The sequence below is a fragment of the Tupaia chinensis genome, unplaced genomic scaffold (genome assembly GCF_000334495.1).
Source record: "Tupaia chinensis unplaced genomic scaffold, TupChi_1.0 Scaffold140464_1, whole genome shotgun sequence".
NCBI lineage: Eukaryota > Metazoa > Chordata > Mammalia > Scandentia > Tupaiidae > Tupaia > Tupaia belangeri.
Genome location: NW_006200341.1, coordinates 634955 through 654684, shown reverse-complemented (window position 1 = coordinate 654684; position 19730 = coordinate 634955). Strand labels below are relative to the sequence as shown.

Below are 19730 nucleotides of genomic sequence, written 5' to 3'. Positions count from 1 at the left end.
GTGAGTTTAAGCCACCGGGTCCGGGACTTGAACCACAATTGACTACATGGGAGTCCAGCGACATAGCCATTACGCTAACTGCTGGTCCCTTTCCATGGTTTTTCATGCAAAAATGCATCATGACTTTTCCAACGACCCAGTCTATGTTCAGGGGACAAGGAACTCAGCCCCAGAGGCTGTGGCGGGCATGGCTGGCCGAGAGGACTTACAATTTTGCGCTCGTAGAAGGCCCCGCTGCTGTAGGAGCAGTAGTCCCCCTCTCTCCCGCCGTTCCCAGACGCCCACACGTAGATGGAGCCCAGGCCCTGCCGGCCCTAGAGAGAGCGACAGGAGCCACAAGTCAGCGCTGCAGCCGGAGCCTCCAGGCCAGATCTCAGCCCCCGCCCGCAGTCTAGTCTTGCCTCCCGCTCCTTTTTATTAAGAGAGGTCTTTGCTATAGGGCGCGTGCGCTCACCAGAAAGACAGAGAGACACAGAGAGACAGAAAGCGAGAGATCACCCCCCAGGGGGATGGCCATACTGCAATCCCTTCTCCTCCATTCTCCTCTCGGGATCTTGGACATGCACGCACACGCGCCCGGCATGAGTTTAAGCCACCGGGTCCGCGACTCGAACTGTGTTCGACTACATGGGAGTCCAGCGACATAGCCATTATGCTAACTGCTGGTCCCTAAGAGAGATGTTTGCTATAGGGCGAGTGCGCTTGCCAGAGAGACAGAGACAGAGAGAGACAGAAAGGGAAAAATCGTACCCAGGGGAGATGGCCACACCACAATCCCTTCTCCTTCATTCTCCTCTTGGGATTTTGGACACACATGCACATGCGCCCTGCATGAGTTTTAAGCCACCAGGTCTGAGACTTGAACTGTGGGTGACTACATGAGGGTCCAGGGATGTAACAATGACGCCAACTGCTGGTCCTAGAAATTTTTATTTTATTTTATTTTTATATTTTGGAGAGGTTTTTGCTATAGGGTGTGGCTGGGCGCCAGAAAGACAGAGACAGACAGAAAGCGAGAAATCACCCTGCAGGGGGGATGGCCATGCTGCAATCCCTTCTCCTCCATTCTCCTCTCCGGATCTTGGGCATGCACGCACATGCGCCCGGGATGAGTTTAAGCCACCGGGTCTGGGACTCGAACCGCAGTCGACTACATGGGAGTCCAGCGACATAGCCATTACGCCAACTGCTGGTCCTGAAATTTTAAGTTTTTAAAATCCTATTTCCCTGGGGCACAGCGAGTTCACCCTTGAGCTTAGGAGCATAGCTGAGCGCTCACGCACACCGGCCGTCGGGGTTCCCAGCCTGACTGATCTTTCATCTCCCCTTCTGAACGACAGCCCACGTGAGGAACGAGGCTTCCCGAGGACCGACATTAATTAATCTCTGTGCCAAACGATGGCTTCCAAGTCTCCTATCACCAGTCCGCATCATCTTCAAACATGAAGTTGGATTTCCCAGAGAAAGACCGCAGGTGATAGATGGGGTGGCATGGAGGGAAAACAGAGGGGGGCCTGTGATTGGGTCTGGGATCTTCACATTTCTAAGAGGGTTTGCGGTGACAGTGTCAGACAGCTGTGATTTAAGACTCCCTAGACAGCATATTTTCCTTGAGAGCGACTTTATAAAAATGAAATGACCCTCAGTATTTCAGGGAACCATGACAAGAAGAGAGGCACCCCCACAGCCCCTCGGCAATGCCCTCACTTCCCTGGCAGCGTGGTGAAGCTGACACCGCGTGGGGTTCAGATGGCAAAGATTGCCTGGGACCAGCAGTTAGCATAATGGCTACGTCGCTGGACTCCCACGTAGTCAACCACAGTTCAAGTCCCAGACCCAGTGGCTTAAACTCACGCCGGGTGTGTGTGCGTGCGTGCCTAAGATCCTGAGAGGAGAATGGAGGAGAAGGGATTGCAGCGTGGCCATCCTCCCTGGGGGGTGATTTCTCGCTTTCTGTCTCTATGTCTCTCTCTGTCTTTCTGGCGAGCGCACGCGCCCTATAGCAAAAATCTCTCCAAAAAAAAAAAAAAAAACCAACTACTCCCTCTCCTGGGTCTAGGGAGCCTCCTCCCAAGATGGCGCCTCATCATTGTCTTCTTCTTCGTCTTCTTTTTTTTTTTTAAGGTTTTTGGCATAGGGCATGTGCACTCGCTGGGGAGAGACAGAGAGACAGTGAGAGAGTGGGAAGTCTTCCCCAGGGGGGATGGTCATGCCCGCAATCCCCTCTCCTCCATTCTCCTCCTGGGATTTTGGGCACGCACGCACATGTGCTCAGTTTCATTTTCAAGCTGCCATGTCCGGGACTTGAACCACAGTCAGCCATGTGGGAGTCCAGCCCCTCTACTACCACGCCAAATGCTGGCTCCCATGATCTCACATCTTTTGATTTCATTTTTTTTAAATGATTGATTTAATTTTATTTATTATTATTTTTTAATTTACCAGAGAGAAGCACTGAGAGAGAGAGAGAAATCAAGTTGCCAGATACGGGACTCGAACTATGGTTGGCCATGTGGGAGTCCAGTGCCTCAACCACCATGTCACCCCCCCCTCCGCCTTTTTTTTTTTTTTTTTTTTTTTTTTAAAGGAGTTATCGGGACCAGCAGGTGACGTGGTGGCTAAGGCGCTGGCTGCTCCCACATAGCTGACGACGGTTCAAGTCCTGGACCTGGTGGCTTGCTCTCTCACCTTCTCTCTCTCTCTCTCTCTCTCTATCTCTCTAGTCAAATTAAAAATGAATAAGTAAAGTCAAATAAATAATTTTTAAAAAGGAGTTATCATATTTAATTTTATTTGTTATCATTATTGTTATTATTTAATTCACCACAGAGAGACAGAGAAACGAAGTGAGAAAGCAAGCTGCCAGGTCTGGGATTCGAACTGTGGTCAGCCATGTAAGAGTCCAGTGCCTTAACCACCACGCCACCTTCTGGCCCCCACAATCCCGCCTCTTTAGCAATGCTCTCATGGAAATGGCAGAAGTTTGACATGAACACCATTCAATGCAACATGCTCCATGCGGAAGGGCTGACCTCCACCTTAGCCACCGGCTCTGAAGCTCAACCTCAGGAGTGTTGGGAACGACTCACTTGTTATGAAGACTGAGGTCTAAGCGAGCCAGGCAGGAGGATGAGTAATGGAAGGACAGGATTTTATTTTTGATACATTTTTGCTATGGGACATGTGTGCTCACCAAAGAGACAGAGAGAGACAGAGAGACAGAAAGTGAGAAATCACCCCCTAGGGGGGATGGTCACGCCGCAATCCCTTCTCCTCCATTCTCCTCTCGGGATCTTGGGCACGCACGCACATGCGCCTGGCGTGATTTTTAAGCTGCCACGTCCAGGACTCGAACCACAGTCAACTACATGTGAATCAAGTGACGTAATCATTATGCCATTTGCTGGTCCTGGAAAGGCAGGATGTATTCACAGGGTGGCCCTGGAGGGCAGTGGCTAACTGGGTCACACGTGGATCTGCCAGCTCTCACCTGGCCCAGCACTGGGCCACTCGGGTGCTCCACCACCGGACTAAAGGCCTTCGTGTTTGCTGGGGTCATGGGGATAAAGGAGCCCAGTGTCTCCCAGCTGTGCACAAGGTCGGTCACATGCGTGGACATGCTGTGTGTGACCACACTGGCCTCCCCCTCATATCGAGTGTCTGAGCGAGCATAAACTCTGAGGGACATAAGGACGGTCACCTCTGTCTTGGCCACTCGGCCCTCACGTCCGGAGCAGCCAGGGGAGAGGCCAGTGGGGGAGGAAGCTTCGCCTTATCGATCCCATGGAATAACTCTGCATCCGGGGAAGCACCTGGCAGGAGGCTGGCATGGTGTGCCCACATCCCAGGAGGTGTCAGGCAAGAAGCTAGACTCCTGGGGCTCCGCTGGTGCCCGTGGGGACACTTGCATTCATTAAGGTCTCTGCTGGGCCTCCCCCCCCCAGGCCACCTCGATGCTGGCCACAGCTCCGCCCACCTGCTCCAGGAAGCAGTCCCCACCCAGAAATCTGCCCTGCCACCCTGCTGGTAAGAACAGGCTTACTGGGGGACCAGCAGTTAGCGTAACGGCTATGTTGCTGGACTCCCATGTAGTCGACCACGGTTCGCGTCCTGGACCTGGTGGCTGAAAACTCATGCCGGTGCGTGTGCATACGTGCCCAAGATCCCGAGAGGAGAATGGAGGAGAAGGGATTGCGGCGTGGCCATCCCCCCTGGGGGGTGATTTCTCACTTTCTGTCTCTCGGTCCCTCTCTGTCTGTCTGGCGAGCTCACGCACCCGATAGCAAAAACCTCTTAAAAAAAAAAATGAGCTTACTAGGACCAGCAGATGGTGGAATGGTTACGTCACCAGACTACCACATAGTCAAGTGTGGTTCGAGTCCTGGACCTGGTGGCTTGAAACTCACAACAGTTGCGTGTGCGTGTGTGCCCCAAATGCTGAGAGGAGAATGAAAGAGAAAGGATTGTGGTGTGGCCATCCCCTCTCTATGACTCCTGGTCTCTCTGGCAAGTGCACATGCCCTGTAGCAAAAATCTCTCCCTTAAAAAAAAGAACTGGGGGGCCTGTGGGTGAAGTGGCGGTTAAGGGCACTGGACTCCCACATGGCTGACTGTGGTTTGAGCCCTGGACCTGGTAGCTTGCTTTCTTACTTTTTTTTTTTTTTTAAAGGAGTTATCGGGACCAGCAGGTGACATGGTGGTTGAGGCACTGGACTCCCACATGGCTGACTGTGGTTTGAGCCCTGGACCTGGTAGCTTGCTTTCTTACTTTTTTTTTTTTTTTAAAGGAGTTATCGGGACCAGCAGGTGACATGGTGGTTGAGGCACTGGACTCCCACATGGCTGACTGTGGTTTGAGCCCTGGACCTGGTAGCTTGCTTTCTTACTTTTTTTTTTTTTTTAAAGGAGTTATCGGGACCAGCAGGTGACATGGTGGTTGAGGCACTGGACTCCCACATGGCTGACTGTGGTTTGAGCCCTGGACCTGGTAGCTTGCTTTCTTACTTTTTTTTTTTTTTTAAAGGAGTTATCGGGACCAGCAGGTGACATGGTGGTTGAGGCACTGGACTCCCACATGGCTGACTGTGGTTTGAGCCCTGGACCTGGTAGCTTGCTTTCTTACTTTTTTTTTTTTTTTAAAGGAGTTATCGGGACCAGCAGGTGACATGGTGGTTGAGGCACTGGACTCCCACATGGCTGACTGTGGTTTGAGCCCTGGACCTGGTAGCTTGCTTTCTTACTTTTTTTTTTTTTTTAAAGGAGTTATCGGGACCAGCAGGTGACATGGTGGTTGAGGCACTGGACTCCCACATGGCTGACTGTGGTTTGAGCCCTGGACCTGGTAGCTTGCTTTCTTACTTTTTTTTTTTTTTTAAAGGAGTTATCGGGACCAGCAGGTGACATGGTGGTTGAGGCACTGGACTCCCACATGGCTGACTGTGGTTTGAGCCCTGGACCTGGTAGCTTGCTTTCTTACTTTTTTTTTTTTTTTAAAGGAGTTATCGGGACCAGCAGGTGACATGGTGGTTGAGGCACTGGACTCCCACATGGCTGACTGTGGTTTGAGCCCTGGACCTGGTAGCTTGCTTTCTTACTTTTTTTTTTTTTTTAAAGGAGTTATCGGGACCAGCAGGTGACATGGTGGTTGAGGCACTGGACTCCCACATGGCTGACTGTGGTTTGAGCCCTGGACCTGGTAGCTTGCTTTCTTACTTTTTTTTTTTTTTTAAAGGAGTTATCGGGACCAGCAGGTGACATGGTGGTTGAGGCACTGGACTCCCACATGGCTGACTGTGGTTTGAGCCCTGGACCTGGTAGCTTGCTTTCTTACTTTTTTTTTTTTTTTAAAGGAGTTATCGGGACCAGCAGGTGACATGGTGGTTGAGGCACTGGACTCCCACATGGCTGACTGTGGTTTGAGCCCTGGACCTGGTAGCTTGCTTTCTTACTTTTTTTTTTTTTTTAAAGGAGTTATCGGGACCAGCAGGTGACATGGTGGTTGAGGCACTGGACTCCCACATGGCTGACTGTGGTTTGAGCCCTGGACCTGGTAGCTTGCTTTCTTACTTTTTTTTTTTTTTTAAAGGAGTTATCGGGACCAGCAGGTGACATGGTGGTTGAGGCACTGGACTCCCACATGGCTGACTGTGGTTTGAGCCCTGGACCTGGTAGCTTGCTTTCTTACTTTTTTTTTTTTTTTAAAGGAGTTATCGGGACCAGCAGGTGACATGGTGGTTGAGGCACTGGACTCCCACATGGCTGACTGTGGTTTGAGCCCTGGACCTGGTAGCTTGCTTTCTTACTTTTTTTTTTTTTTTAAAGGAGTTATCGGGACCAGCAGGTGACATGGTGGTTGAGGCACTGGACTCCCACATGGCTGACTGTGGTTTGAGCCCTGGACCTGGTAGCTTGCTTTCTTACTTTTTTTTTTTTTTTAAAGGAGTTATCGGGACCAGCAGGTGACATGGTGGTTGAGGCACTGGACTCCCACATGGCTGACTGTGGTTTGAGCCCTGGACCTGGTAGCTTGCTTTCTTACTTTTTTTTTTTTTTTAAAGGAGTTATCGGGACCAGCAGGTGACATGGTGGTTGAGGCACTGGACTCCCACATGGCTGACTGTGGTTTGAGCCCTGGACCTGGTAGCTTGCTTTCTTACTTTTTTTTTTTTTTTAAAGGAGTTATCGGGACCAGCAGGTGACATGGTGGTTGAGGCACTGGACTCCCACATGGCTGACTGTGGTTTGAGCCCTGGACCTGGTAGCTTGCTTTCTTACTTTTTTTTTTTTTTTAAAGGAGTTATCGGGACCAGCAGGTGACATGGTGGTTGAGGCACTGGACTCCCACATGGCTGACTGTGGTTTGAGCCCTGGACCTGGTAGCTTGCTTTCTTACTTTTTTTTTTTTTTTAAAGGAGTTATCGGGACCAGCAGGTGACATGGTGGTTGAGGCACTGGACTCCCACATGGCTGACTGTGGTTTGAGCCCTGGACCTGGTAGCTTGCTTTCTTACTTTTTTTTTTTTTTTAAAGGAGTTATCGGGACCAGCAGGTGACATGGTGGTTGAGGCACTGGACTCCCACATGGCTGACTGTGGTTTGAGCCCTGGACCTGGTAGCTTGCTTTCTTACTTTTTTTTTTTTTTTAAAGGAGTTATCGGGACCAGCAGGTGACATGGTGGTTGAGGCACTGGACTCCCACATGGCTGACTGTGGTTTGAGCCCTGGACCTGGTAGCTTGCTTTCTTACTTTTTTTTTTTTTTTAAAGGAGTTATCGGGACCAGCAGGTGACATGGTGGTTGAGGCACTGGACTCCCACATGGCTGACTGTGGTTTGAGCCCTGGACCTGGTAGCTTGCTTTCTTACTTTTTTTTTTTTTTTAAAGGAGTTATCGGGACCAGCAGGTGACATGGTGGTTGAGGCACTGGACTCCCACATGGCTGACTGTGGTTTGAGCCCTGGACCTGGTAGCTTGCTTTCTTACTTTTTTTTTTTTTTTAAAGGAGTTATCGGGACCAGCAGGTGACATGGTGGTTGAGGCACTGGACTCCCACATGGCTGACTGTGGTTTGAGCCCTGGACCTGGTAGCTTGCTTTCTTACTTTTTTTTCTCTCTCACTCTGTCCCTCTCTGGTCAGATTAAAATAAATAAAGTTAAATAAAATAATTAAAAAAAACAAAAAAAGAACTGGCTTACTTCTGCCCACCTCCTTTCCATCCCCAGCCTTCTTGACCCACAAGGACCAGAACCGATGCTCACAGAGAAGCTAGAGGGCTCATCTCCAGGGAGGAGAATGCACAGCCCCCTGGCCTCCCCTCATTCGGGCATCAGAGAAGCAGCCTCTCAGATCACTGCTCTTCAATCTGTGGTATAGTTCCACGTGACAGACCGTGTGTGCTGGCTGGGGTGTCCAGTCCACGGCTTCCTGCTGTGGTGGGCTCTGGGATACCACGCACCCATGTGCATGAAGGATTCCTGGTAGGCAGGTGGGTGGACGGCCAGGACACCCTTCCCACCTGCACAGCCCGAGAAAGTCCAGGTGACATGACCGCGTCCCTTCCCGCCCACACTCCTCAGCTGGGGACAGGCAGACACCCAGGCAGAGGGCGTGGCTGGTTCTCCGTCGAGGTGAAGCCATCTCCTCGGCGCGGTGACAGCTGCTTCCCCATGCCCTATGTGACTTTGTCTGCACTCCAGCCCAGGCATGGCAGGGTCAGTGCTGGCCCAGGGCTATGGCCTGTGGTGTTGCTCAGATAGCAAATTATTTAAAACGCTTGGGCCAACCAGGGGGCATGGTAGTTAAGGAGGCCAGATTCCACGTGGCCAGCTGCGTGGATCAAGTCCCAGACCAGAAGGCTTAAAAATCATGCCAGGTGTAGGACCAGCAGTTAGTGTAAGGGCTATGTCGCTGGACTCCCATGTAGTAGACTATGGTTCGAGTCCCGGACCTGGTGGTTTAAACTCACGCTGGGCGCGTGTGCGTGCGTGCCCAAGATCCCCAGAGAATGGAGGAGAAGGGATTGCGGCGTGGCCATCCCCCTGGGGGGTGATTTCTCACTTTCTGTCTCTCTGATTTTCTGTCTTTCCAGCAAGCACATGCGCTCTATAGCAAAAACCTCTCAAAAAAAAAAAAAAACCATCCCAGGTGTGGGACCAGCAACTGGCATAATGGCTATGTCGCTGGACTCCCATGTAGTAGACTATGGTTCGAGTCCCGGACCTGGTGGTTTAAACTCACGCTGGGCGCGTGTGCGTGCGTGCCCAAGATCCCGAGAGGAGAATGGAGGAGAAGGGATTGCGACGCGGCCATGCCCCTGAGGAGTCTCCCTCTCTCTGTAGTGAGTGCGCACACCTTCTCGCAAAAACTAAAACCCAAAAATGCTTGGGTCAGCCAGATGGCATGGTGATCAAGGCCACTGGATCTCACATGGCTGACGACATGGTTCAAGTCCCAGATCCGGTGGCTTGAAAAACATGCCGGACACGTGTGCGTGCACACCCGAAATCCGGAGAGAAAAATGGAGAAGGGATTACAAGAGGGCCTTCCCACACAGGGGCTGCTTTTTCACTTTCTCTCTCTCTTCTCTCTCTCTCTCTCTGCTCTCTCTGGTGAGTTCAAGTGCCCTACGATAAATTCAAAAGAAAAAAATAGAATGCTGTCCCCCTGGCCCCAGGGAGCTCCCGATAGCCCTGGGCCACTCACACCTTTTTGATGCCATATTCGAAAGCCTGCTTGGCCAGCCGGCCGGGCCCGTCCACGGTCTTCCCGTCATCGTCCGGCCCCCAGCTGGCGCTGTAGATGTCGATGTAGTTGGGTCTGATGCCCAGCGACTTCGCCTCCACCACGTCCGTCACGTCGCCGTCCAGCATGCGGATGCCTGGAAGCACAAGAGGCGGCTGGCGTCAGAGCCCGGGGTCCGGGGGCGCCAGGGGTGCAGCCAGGGAGCCCCCACGATCACGCTGCCACGTGTTCCCCAGGAGAAGCTTTGCCGTGCCACTCTGGAAAGCCTGCATCCCTCTTAGCAGTGGCTGATTGGAAGGATGAACATGATGCCAGCCAGGGCCAGCAGGTGGTGTGGTGGTTGAGGTGCCGGACTCCCACACGGCTGACCACGGTTCAAGTCCTGGACAGGGCTTTCTCACTTTCTCTCTCTCTGTCTGTCTCTGGTGGATGCAGGTGCCTTATGGCAGATTTAAAAATAATAATAATAATAATAAATAAAAATAAATAATTTTTTCTTGGGGGGAGAGGGTTTTGCTCCTCCATTCTCCTCTCAGGATCTTGGGCACAGAAGGACATGCGCCCAGTGTGAGTTTAAGCCACCGGGTCTGGGACTTGAACCGCGGTCGACTATGTGGGAGTCCAGAGACATAGCCATTATGCCAACTGCTGGTCCTATAAATAATTCTTTGTGGAAAAAAAAATGACGAGGCTGGCAGATGGCGTGGTGGTTAAGGGCGCTAGACTCCCTCACGGCCGACTATGGTTTGAGTCCCAGACCTGGTGGCCTGGTCTCTCATTTTCCCTCTCTCCATCTTTCTCTGGTCAAATTAAGAAATAATAATAATAATAATAATGGATAAACTTGAATAAATTAATTCTTGAAAGAAAGAAAGAAAAAGAGAGAAAGGAAGAAAGAGAGAATGAATAAAAACAACACCATGCCAGGACGCCTCCCTGAGTACACAGGTCACATGTGTCCCTAGGTCTGGGCCAGCTGAAGTGGGGTGTGGATCGTGGTGTCAGGAGGTGCTAGAAGTGTCGCCTTTGTGCCTCTCACTCATGGCACACATTAAAAGAAAAACTTTGGGGCTGGCAGGTGGAATGACGGTTATGGCATTAGATTCGTACATGGTTAACCATGGTTGGAGACTCGGATCCGGTAGTTTGAAATTCACTCTGGGGACCAGCAGTTGGCATAATGGCTATGTCTCTGGACTCGGGATCTTGGGCACACACGCACATGCGCCCGGCGTGAGTTTAAGCCACTGGGTCCGGGACACGAACTGCAGTTGGCTACGTGGGAGTCCAGCGACATAGCCACTACACTAACTGCTGGTCCCAAGATGACGTTTTTCTAATGATAAGGATACTGTTTTGCCTCAAGTTTGGGAGATAGAGAAATAACCAGTGGTAATATTTGGCATATTTTCTTCTAGTATTTTTCTTGGCCTGCAGCTTACCCTTTCTCTCCAAATCCCCTTCGCCCCCTTTCTGAACTTTATAAAGAGCATTTCGCTGGGCTATTAAAAACTCTTCCAAGACACGGTTGTTTCTGGCAACTGCAACTTGCCCCCTCCCAACACACGTCCCCAATCCAGACCAGCCTCACCGAACAGGAGTCCCTCCTCTTCCCTAAACTCAACTGGGCTCTTCACTCTTTAGCCTAGAATTGACACCAACATGGAATGGAGACTCCAGAGCAGAAATCTTGGGGCCAGCTGGTGGCATGAAGGTTAAGGTGGCTGGATCCCACATGGCTGACTGTGCAGTTCTAGTCCTGGACCTGGCGGCTTGAAAACCACGCTGGGTGGGCACCAGCAGTTAGCGTAATGGCTATGTCGCTGGACTCCCACGTAGTCGACGTGGTTGGTGTCCTGGACCCGGAGGCTTAAACTCACGCCAGGCGCGTGTGCGTACGTGCCCAAGATCCCGAGAGGAGAACGGAGAAGAAGGAACTGCAGCCTGGTCACTCCCTTACCCCCCAGGCAGGGGTTGGTGCTCACTCAGTTTCCCTTTCTAGCTCTCTCTCTGTTCAATCAATCAAGCAGCGTTCCTTATGCTTTTTAGACGCAGCAATAAACTGCAGAGCAGGAGACCCCGTCTGCCACAGACAGCCCAAACCAACCCAGCTGCTCTGGAGGGTGAAGTTGAACTATCATTCTAAGACTTCTCCCTACAAGTTATAAGTGCTGAGATAGCTTTCTCTTTTGTTTTCTTTTAATTTTGTTTTTAGAGGTTTTTCTCTTAGGGTGCATGTACTTGTTGGAGAGAGAGACAGAGACAGTGAGACAGAAAGCGAGAAATCAACCCCCAGGGGGGATGGCCATGCCGCAATCCCTTCTCCTCCATTCTCCTGTCGGGATCTTGGGCACGCACGCACACACGCCCAGCGTGAGTTTAAGCCACTGGGACCAGGACTTGAACCATGGTCAATGACATGGGGGTCCAGCGACATAACCACCCTGCCACCTACTGGTTCCCATAATTAAATAAATAATGCTGTTTTTTAAAAAAGAAAGAAAACCATATGACTAGAAGGATTTCCCAACGCCTCTCATGACGCTTTTCACGCTGGAAGACTGACTAACAGCGGGGAAGCAACTGCCATGAATTTAGTCTTTTTTTTTTTTTCTGGACAGGTTATTTTTTGCTATAGGGCACGTGCACTCGCCAGAAAGACAGAGACAGAGACAGAAAGCGAGAAATCACCCCCAGGGGGGAATGGTCACGCCGCAATCCCTTCTCCTCCATTCTCTGGGGATCTTGGGCACGCACGCACATGCGCCCGGCGTGAGTTTAAACCACCGGGTCCGGGACTCAAACCGCAGTCAACTACATGGGAATCCAGCGACATAGCCATTACTCCAACTGCTGGTCTCACCGAATTTAGCCTTTAATAAAGCATCTATTTTCCCCCACGCCGACGAGCTGCCAACAACACAACGGTAAATATTTTCAGTATAAACTGCTGCTCCAACATTAGCTTTAATTGCAAACGGTTCTCTGCAAAGGCCCGGGAGGAGAGAAACAGTCACCATTTGTCCAATGAAAAAGGAAAGACCTGTGTTCTATAAATTGTCTGGTATAAAAAGAATCTGGCCAGGCCACATGGATGGCGCGTTGCCTCCCCGTAGTCTCCTCGTAGTTAGCTTGCTAACGGGGCATGCGCTCTCTGGAGAGAGACGGGAGCGGGGGACAGAGAGAGAGCGTGAGCGAGCTGGATTCCGTCCGAGCTCTCGACGGCACGATATCCACCCTTGGACGGTCCACACGGGTTATGTGGATAGGAAGGGGAGAGGGTTGAACAGAGAAGCTGAGTGCCAGATGTGGAACAGACGTAAATCATGGGTCTCCGTGAGGCTGACGCACAGGGCAGGGTCCCCAGTTTCTGCCCAGGGTCCTCGTTGAGTATTTATTTATTTTGAAGAGTTTTTGTTTTTGTTTTCTTTTGTTTTGCTATAGGGCGCGTGCGCTCGCCAGACAGACAGAGAGAGACAGAGAGACAGAAAGTGAGAAATCACCCCCCAGGGGAGATGACCACGCCGTAATCCCTACTCCTCCACTCTCCTCTCAGGATCTTGGGCACGCATGCACACGCGCCCGGCGTGAGTTTAAGCCACCAGGTCTGGGACGCGAACCGCGGTTGACCACTTGGGAGTCCAGCGACATAGCCATTACACCAACTGCTGCTCCTTCCTCTCAGGATTTTTTAGGCATGCATGCACACATGCCTGGTATGAGTTTCAAACTTCCAGGACTGGGACTTCCTCTCAGGATCTTGGGCACGCATGCACACGCGCCCGGCGTGAGTTTAAGCCACCAGGTCTGGGACGCGAACCGCGGTTGACCACTTGGGAGTCCAGCGACATAGCCATTACACCAACTGCTGCTCCTTCCTCTCAGGATTTTTTAGGCATGCATGCACACATGCCTGGTATGAGTTTCAAACTTCCAAGACTGGGACTCGAACAGCAGTTGGCCACGTGGGAGTCTGACACCCTGATCACGACGCCACCTACCAGCCCCTGAATAAACTTAAAACAAAAAAAAAAAAAGAAGAAGAAGAAATGGGAGCCAGCAGATGGTGTGGAGGTTAAGCTGGCTAGATCCCATTGAGCCAACTCCACGGTTCAAGTCCCAGACCTGTCAGCTTGAAAAACACGCTGGGGGTGTGTGTGTGAGTGCACCCAAAATCCTGAGACGAGAATGGAGGAGATGGGATTGTGCCATGGCCATCCTCTTTGGGAGGTGATTCCCCCCGACCCCGTTTGTGTCTGTCTGCGAGTGCAAGCCCCCTCTAGTAAATTCAAAATAAATAAATAAGGGGCCAGCAGATGGCACAGCAGTTAGGTCAGTGGACTCCCATAAGGCCAATCGCAGCTCGAGTCTCAGCTCCGGTGGCTTAAACTCACGCCGGGCGCGTGTGCGTGCGTGCCCAAGATCCCGAGAGGAGAATGGAGGAGAAGGGATTGCGGTGTGACCATCCCCCCTGGGGGGTGATTTCTCACTTTCCCTCTTATTATCTCTGTCTGTCTCTCCTCCCCCATAAGTGCAAGTGCCCTAAGGCAAAAACCTCTAATAAATAAATAAATAGAAAAAAAAAGGGAGTGGGAAGAATACCCTGCATGTACACACACACGCACACACGCACACACACCAACATAAGAAGTCCGCCCTCCTCCCGGGCTTGTTCATGTCTGGAGAGAAGCTGGGTGGGGTGCGTGGGGTGTGTGTGGGAGGGTGGGACGTGCTGGTCCCCTTTTGTTCATTGAGAAGTAATGCACTCTGCACTCAGTCAATGAACAGCCGCAAGTCAAATGAGATTATCGCTTCCTGAGTGAGACGTATAAGCCTCTCCCACGAACGCTGCTCATTAATCCTGAGCTGAGTAAGTCCACAGAGAACTGGCTTTTGTTGTTGCTGTTTTCTGTAAAACTGTTCTATGAGCAGCCATTCTGGGCCAGGGAAAGTTTCAACAATTGTTCAGAAGTGGTGTGGTACCGCCGGGCGCGTGTGCGTGTGTGCCAAAGATCCCGAGAGGAGAATGGAGGAGAAGGGATTGTGGCGTGGCCATCCCCTCTGGGAGGTGAGTTCTTGCTTTCTGTCTCTCTGTCTCTCTCCGTCTGTCTGGCGAGCGCACACATCCTAAAGCAAAAAAAAAAAACCTCTCCAAAAAAAAAAAAAAAGAAAAAATGAAACCTACATCCCCCTTTGCCCCTTGGCCCTCTGGCCAAAACTAACATTGTAATCAAAGGCACATGACAGGGAACCAGCAGTTGGCGTAATGGCTAAGTCACCGGACTCCCACGTAGTCGACCGCGGTTCGCATCCCTGACCCGGTGGCTTAAAACTCACGCCGGGCGCGTGTGTATGCGTGCCCAAGATCCTGAGAGGAGAATGGAGGAGAAGGGATTGTGGTGTGACCATCCCCTCTGGGGGGTGATTTCTCGCTTTCTGTCTCTCTGTCTCTCTCTGTCTGGCGAGCGCACGTGCCCTATAGCGAAAAAAACCTCTCAAAAAAATTTAAAAAATCTCTTTTCCCTGGTGTAAGTAAACTCGCGTCTTCTCCAGCTAGACCTCAGAAGTGTTCTTCAGAATTGATAAACATCGTAGGTACCAATTAGGGGCTCCCCCAAAATAATCACGAGAACTAAAATGTTTGGGCGTAGTGGTTAAGGTGCTCGACTCCCACACGGCCAACCATAACTCGAGTCCTGGACCTGGTGGCTTGAAACTCATGCCGGGCGCATGCGCATGCATTCCCCAAAATCCCAAGAGGAGAAGAGAGAAGGGATTGTGGTGTGGCCACCCTGGGGGGGGGGAGGTGATTTCTTGCTTTCTGTACATGCACCTACAGTAAAAATCACTCCAAAAATAAAAAGGTTATAATGTTTTCTCCCTTGCTTTGCTATGTCTTTCTATTTTCTTTTTTCCTTTTTTGGAGAGGTTTTTGCTAAGGGCGCGTGCGCTCCTCGCCAGACAGGCAGAGAGAGACAGAGAGATAGAAAGCGAGAAATCACCCCCCAGGGGGGATGGCCACACCGCAATCCCTTCTCCTCCATTCTCCTCTTGGGATCTTGGGCACGCACGCACACGCGCCCGGCGTGAGTTTTAAGCCACCGGGTCCGGGACTCGAACCGCGGTCGACTACGTGGGAGTCCAGCGACATAGCCATTACGCTAACTGCTGGTCCCTGCTATGCCTTTCTCAGGGATACCCAGGAACAAAGCTGTTCTTCATGAGTGTGAGGACAATCTGGGGAACCCAGCTCAGTGTAGCAAATCGAATCGCGGTTGGCCACGAGGGAGTCCAGTGATGCGATCGCTATGGCATCTGCTGGTCCCAACTAGCACCGGCTCGTGACAGTCACCAAATCCCTCCCAATGCATTTAAAATTAACTGCAGAGCCAGGAGGTAGCTTGGCAGTTAGGGTGGTGGATCCCCCATAGCTGCTCATGGTTCAAATCTCAGACCTAGTGACTTGAAAATCACCCTGGGTGTGTGTGCATGCATGCCCAAAATCCCAAGAGGAGAACAGAGGAGGAGGGACAGTGGTGTGGCCACACCCCAGGGGGGTGATTTCCCACTTTCCTTCTCTCTTGCTCTCTCCATCTCCCTCTCTCTCTCTGGTAAGCACAAGTATTCCTTTTTTTGGAGAAGTTTTTGCTATAGGGCGCGTGCACTCACCAGAGAGGCAGACAGAGACAGAGAAACAAAAAGCGAGAAATCACCCCCCAGGAGGGATGGCCATGCCGTAATCCCTTCTCCTCCATTCTCTTCTCAGGATCTCGGGCACGCACGCACACGCGCCTGGTGGGAGTTTAAGCCACTGGGTCCGGGACTCGAACCGTCGTTGACTACATGGGAGTCCAGAGACATAGCCATTATGCCAACTGCTGGTCCCAAGCACACGTACTCTAAAGCAAAAAGTAAAAACATACAATCAAATCAACTGCAGTTGAAAACGCACTTGGCACCTTAAAAGATACATCTGTAGCTTAAAACGTTCTCTTCCAACACTCACAAGCCTTAACTGCTTAATGACATCGCTAATGAGACCGGATTCTGTGACTCAGAATGAACATAATTAACCAATTTATGGGCACGGATTAATTTAGCTGTTATGGACTTAAAGGTTTTCCTGGTTATGACAGGAAAAACATGATTTAGCTCTTCAATCAAAATACCCAGCAAAAACACCAACAGGAATTTGTCTGGGGCTGTTTATTTTGCTTCTCAGACACGGAACAGAGACACTCTGAAAAGTTGCATAGACGAGGACTTCGAGAGGACCGCGTAGGGGAGCTTTTTAGTTTCCACGCATTTGTCAGGCCCAAGGGGAGTCCCGGCAGCCTCTGGCTGTTCGCTCCCTTTGGCACGTCCCAGGGCTGCCTGCTCCTAACCGGCCTTGGGGCTTCTCAGAAACAGGGCAGGCTGAACCAACAATGCCATGTTCTCCGTGACCCTCCTCCTGCCCCGGTGAAATGCCACAGTCTTGGTAAGCACCAGGACAGGAGAGGGGCTTGCCACCAGCTAGGTGCCCTGTTACAGTGAAAAGAACAAGGGTGTTGAAAGTGGCTGGATCCCACAGGGCAACACTGTGGGTTTTAAGTCCGGGACCCGGAGGCTTGAAAAACATGCCAGGTGCCTGTGTGTGGCCAATCCCCATTGAGGGTGATTTCTCCCCACCATCCTCCTCTCCAATGAGCACACGTGCTTTATAACAAAATGAATAAAAATGGTGGGAAAAAGGCCCAGTGGTAATATGTGATGTTCTGCGGGACTGGCCCCCATGGGAACACTCCTGGTTCACGTCCAGAAGCTTCCATGACTACAGTGGGGATACCCATGCCCACGATCAGGGGCTGGCTGAAGGTGAGGATGCTGAGACCAGCAGTTGCCGTAATGGCCATGTCGCTGGACTCCCATGTAGTTGACCGCGGTTCAAGTCCCGGATCCGGAGGCTTAAACTCACACCGGGCGTGTGTGCGTGCGTGCCCAAGATCCCGAGAAGAGAATGGAGGAGAAGGGATTGTGGCGTGGCCATCCCCACTGGGGGGTGATTTCTCACTTTCTGTCTCTCTGTCTCTCTCTGTCTGGCGAGCATGCACCCTATAGCAAAAACTTCTCAAAAAAAGATGAGGATGCGTGGTGATGTTGGGGCCCTGATGTGGGGAGGCGGGGGGCTGTCTCTGTCTTTCTCACTCACAGAGAATGGAAATGAAGAAACTTGCAACAAAAAGTGACAGTGGTGGTTGGAGCAGTGAGATCTCACATAGCCAACAGTGCAATTCGAATCCCGGACCCAGTGGCTTGAAAAACACAGAACCAGCAGGTGACGTAATGGTTATGTTGCCAGACTCCCACAGTTGACTGTGGTTCGAGTCCCGGACCTGGTGGCTTAAAAAATCATGCCAGGTGCGTGTGCGTGTGCACCCAAAATCCTGAGAGGAGAGATTGGAAGAGAAAGGATTGTGGTGTGGCCATCCCCTCTGGGGGTGATTTCTCTCTTTTTGTTTCTCTGTCTCTGTCTCTCTGGTAAGCGCATGCACCCTATAGCAAACATCTCTCTCTAAAAAAAGAAAAGAAAAGAAAAGAAAAGAAAAGAAAAGAAAGAAAGAAAGAAAGAAAGAAAGAAAGAAAGAAAGAAAGAAAGAAAGAGAAAAAAAACACACCAGATGTGTGCTCATGCCCAAAGTCCCAAAAGGAGGATGAAGAAGAAGGGATTGTGGTGTGGCCATCCCTCCTGGGAGGGTCTTTCTTACTTTCTCTCTCTCCTCTCTGTCTGACTCTCTCCAGAGACCTCATGTGCCTTGTAGAAAGAAAAAAAAATTACGGGGGCAAAGGTTTTGCTCACCTCCAAGCTGCCAGTTTCCTTGACAGAAGGAGTCCCGCTCAGGCCAAGGGTGCACACCTGGCTCCCTGGTGAGCTGTCTCAGGATGCTGGGTCACTGAGCCAGCAGGATCGGAGGCAGCGGGCGGACTCAGCCCTCAGCCTGCAGTCCGGGAGGGGCCGCTGTGCTTCTGCAGGTCCGGCAGGGAGGCCCTCCACGGAGATCAGCCTGGAACTCACCTTGAAGGTGAGTTGCTACTACAGGTGCCAACACGGCTGAGCTCATGGGGGTGAACACAGGTATGTCTGAGACCTCTCCTGCTCCCGCCCGGTGCCAACCAGAACACAGAAATATGAGAGAGGGAGGGAGCATTTGCAGGGAATAAGTAGGAAGCAATGCAGAGGGCTGAGGTTTTTGTTGTTGTTGTTGTTGTTATTTGTTTATTTATTGTTGTTAGTTTTGTTTTGTTTGGAAATGTATGCTACAGGTTGCGCACACTCATTGGAGAGACAGAGAAAGACAGGGAGACGGAAACCAAGAAATGACCACCTCCCTCACGTTGCAATCCCTTCTCCTCCGATCACCTCTCAGGATTTAGGGCATGCACACACATGTGCCCAGCATGAGCTTCAAGCCTCCAGGTCTGGATCTCGAACTGTGGTCAACCACGTGGGAGTCCAGCGCCTTAATCAGCACGCCACTTGCTGGTCCCAGGGCTGAATTTTAAAAAGTTAACAGAGAGCCAGCAAGTGGCATGAAGGATAAGGTTCTAGACTCCCACATGGTCAACTGCATTTCAAGTCCTGAACCTGGTGGCTTAAAAATCACATGGGGATGTAGGTGGCCTGGTGGTTAAGGGCCTTGGACTCCCATATGGCCGACTGTGGTTTGAGTCCCAGACCTGGCAGCTTGTTTTCTCTCACTCTCTCCCTCTTTGGTCACATTAAAATTAATTAATTAACTAATTAATTAAAAAATGAAAATATTTTTTTTAAAAAAATCACACAAGGCATGTATATATGCATGCATACACCAAATCTCAAGAAGAAGAGAATGGAGGAGAAAAGATTGGAGCGTGGCCATCCCCCTAGGGGGTGATTTCTCCCTTTCCCTCTCACTGTCCCTATCTCTTTCTCCAGCAAGCACACACACCCTATGGCAAAAACCTCTAAAAAGAACAAAGAAAAGAAAAGAAAAGAAAATTACACTGGGCACGTGTGCATGCATGCCCAAGTTCCTGAGAGGAGAAGGGAGAAGAGATTGCGGTGTGGCGACCCCTTCGGGGCGGTGATTTCTAGCTTTCTCTTTGTGTCTCTCTCTATCAAGCGCGTGCACCCAATTGCATACACACACACACACACACACACACACACACAAACACGAGTAACAGAGAGAGAGAGAGCAGAAAGGCGTAAATGAGCAGAGGCTAGGAAGATGCCCACCATCCTCTCTCACTTTCTTCCGAGGCTATCCTATCAATATTACCACGACGTTGTAGGTCAGGAGGAAGAAACAGCACCAAGAAAAAGGTCAAGAAAAAACATCCCCACCCACCATGAAGGCTTCCCCATGGCTGCTGCTTCTGGTCACTGGGTTCAATGACATCATCCCCAGGGGGGATGGCCATGCCACAATCCCTTCTCCTCCATTCTCCTCTTGGGATCTTGGGCACG

The 19730-nt window shown here is 51.0% G+C and overlaps 1 protein-coding gene across 2 annotated transcripts in view; it reads right to left on the bottom strand.

Moving 5' to 3' along the window:
• The window catches only part of PCSK6 (proprotein convertase subtilisin/kexin type 6), a 125367-nt gene that overhangs the window by 88536 nt on the left and 17101 nt on the right, over nucleotides 1–19730 (bottom strand). For both annotated transcript variants that reach the window (XM_014593384.1, XM_027766060.1), the window contains exons 4-5: nucleotides 9205–9377; nucleotides 210–314 (exon numbers count right to left, since the gene is read on the bottom strand). In XM_014593384.1, coding sequence (XP_014448870.1) covers nucleotides 210–314; nucleotides 9205–9377 — 278 coding nt within the window. The remainder of the gene's footprint in view (nucleotides 1–209; nucleotides 315–9204; nucleotides 9378–19730) is intronic.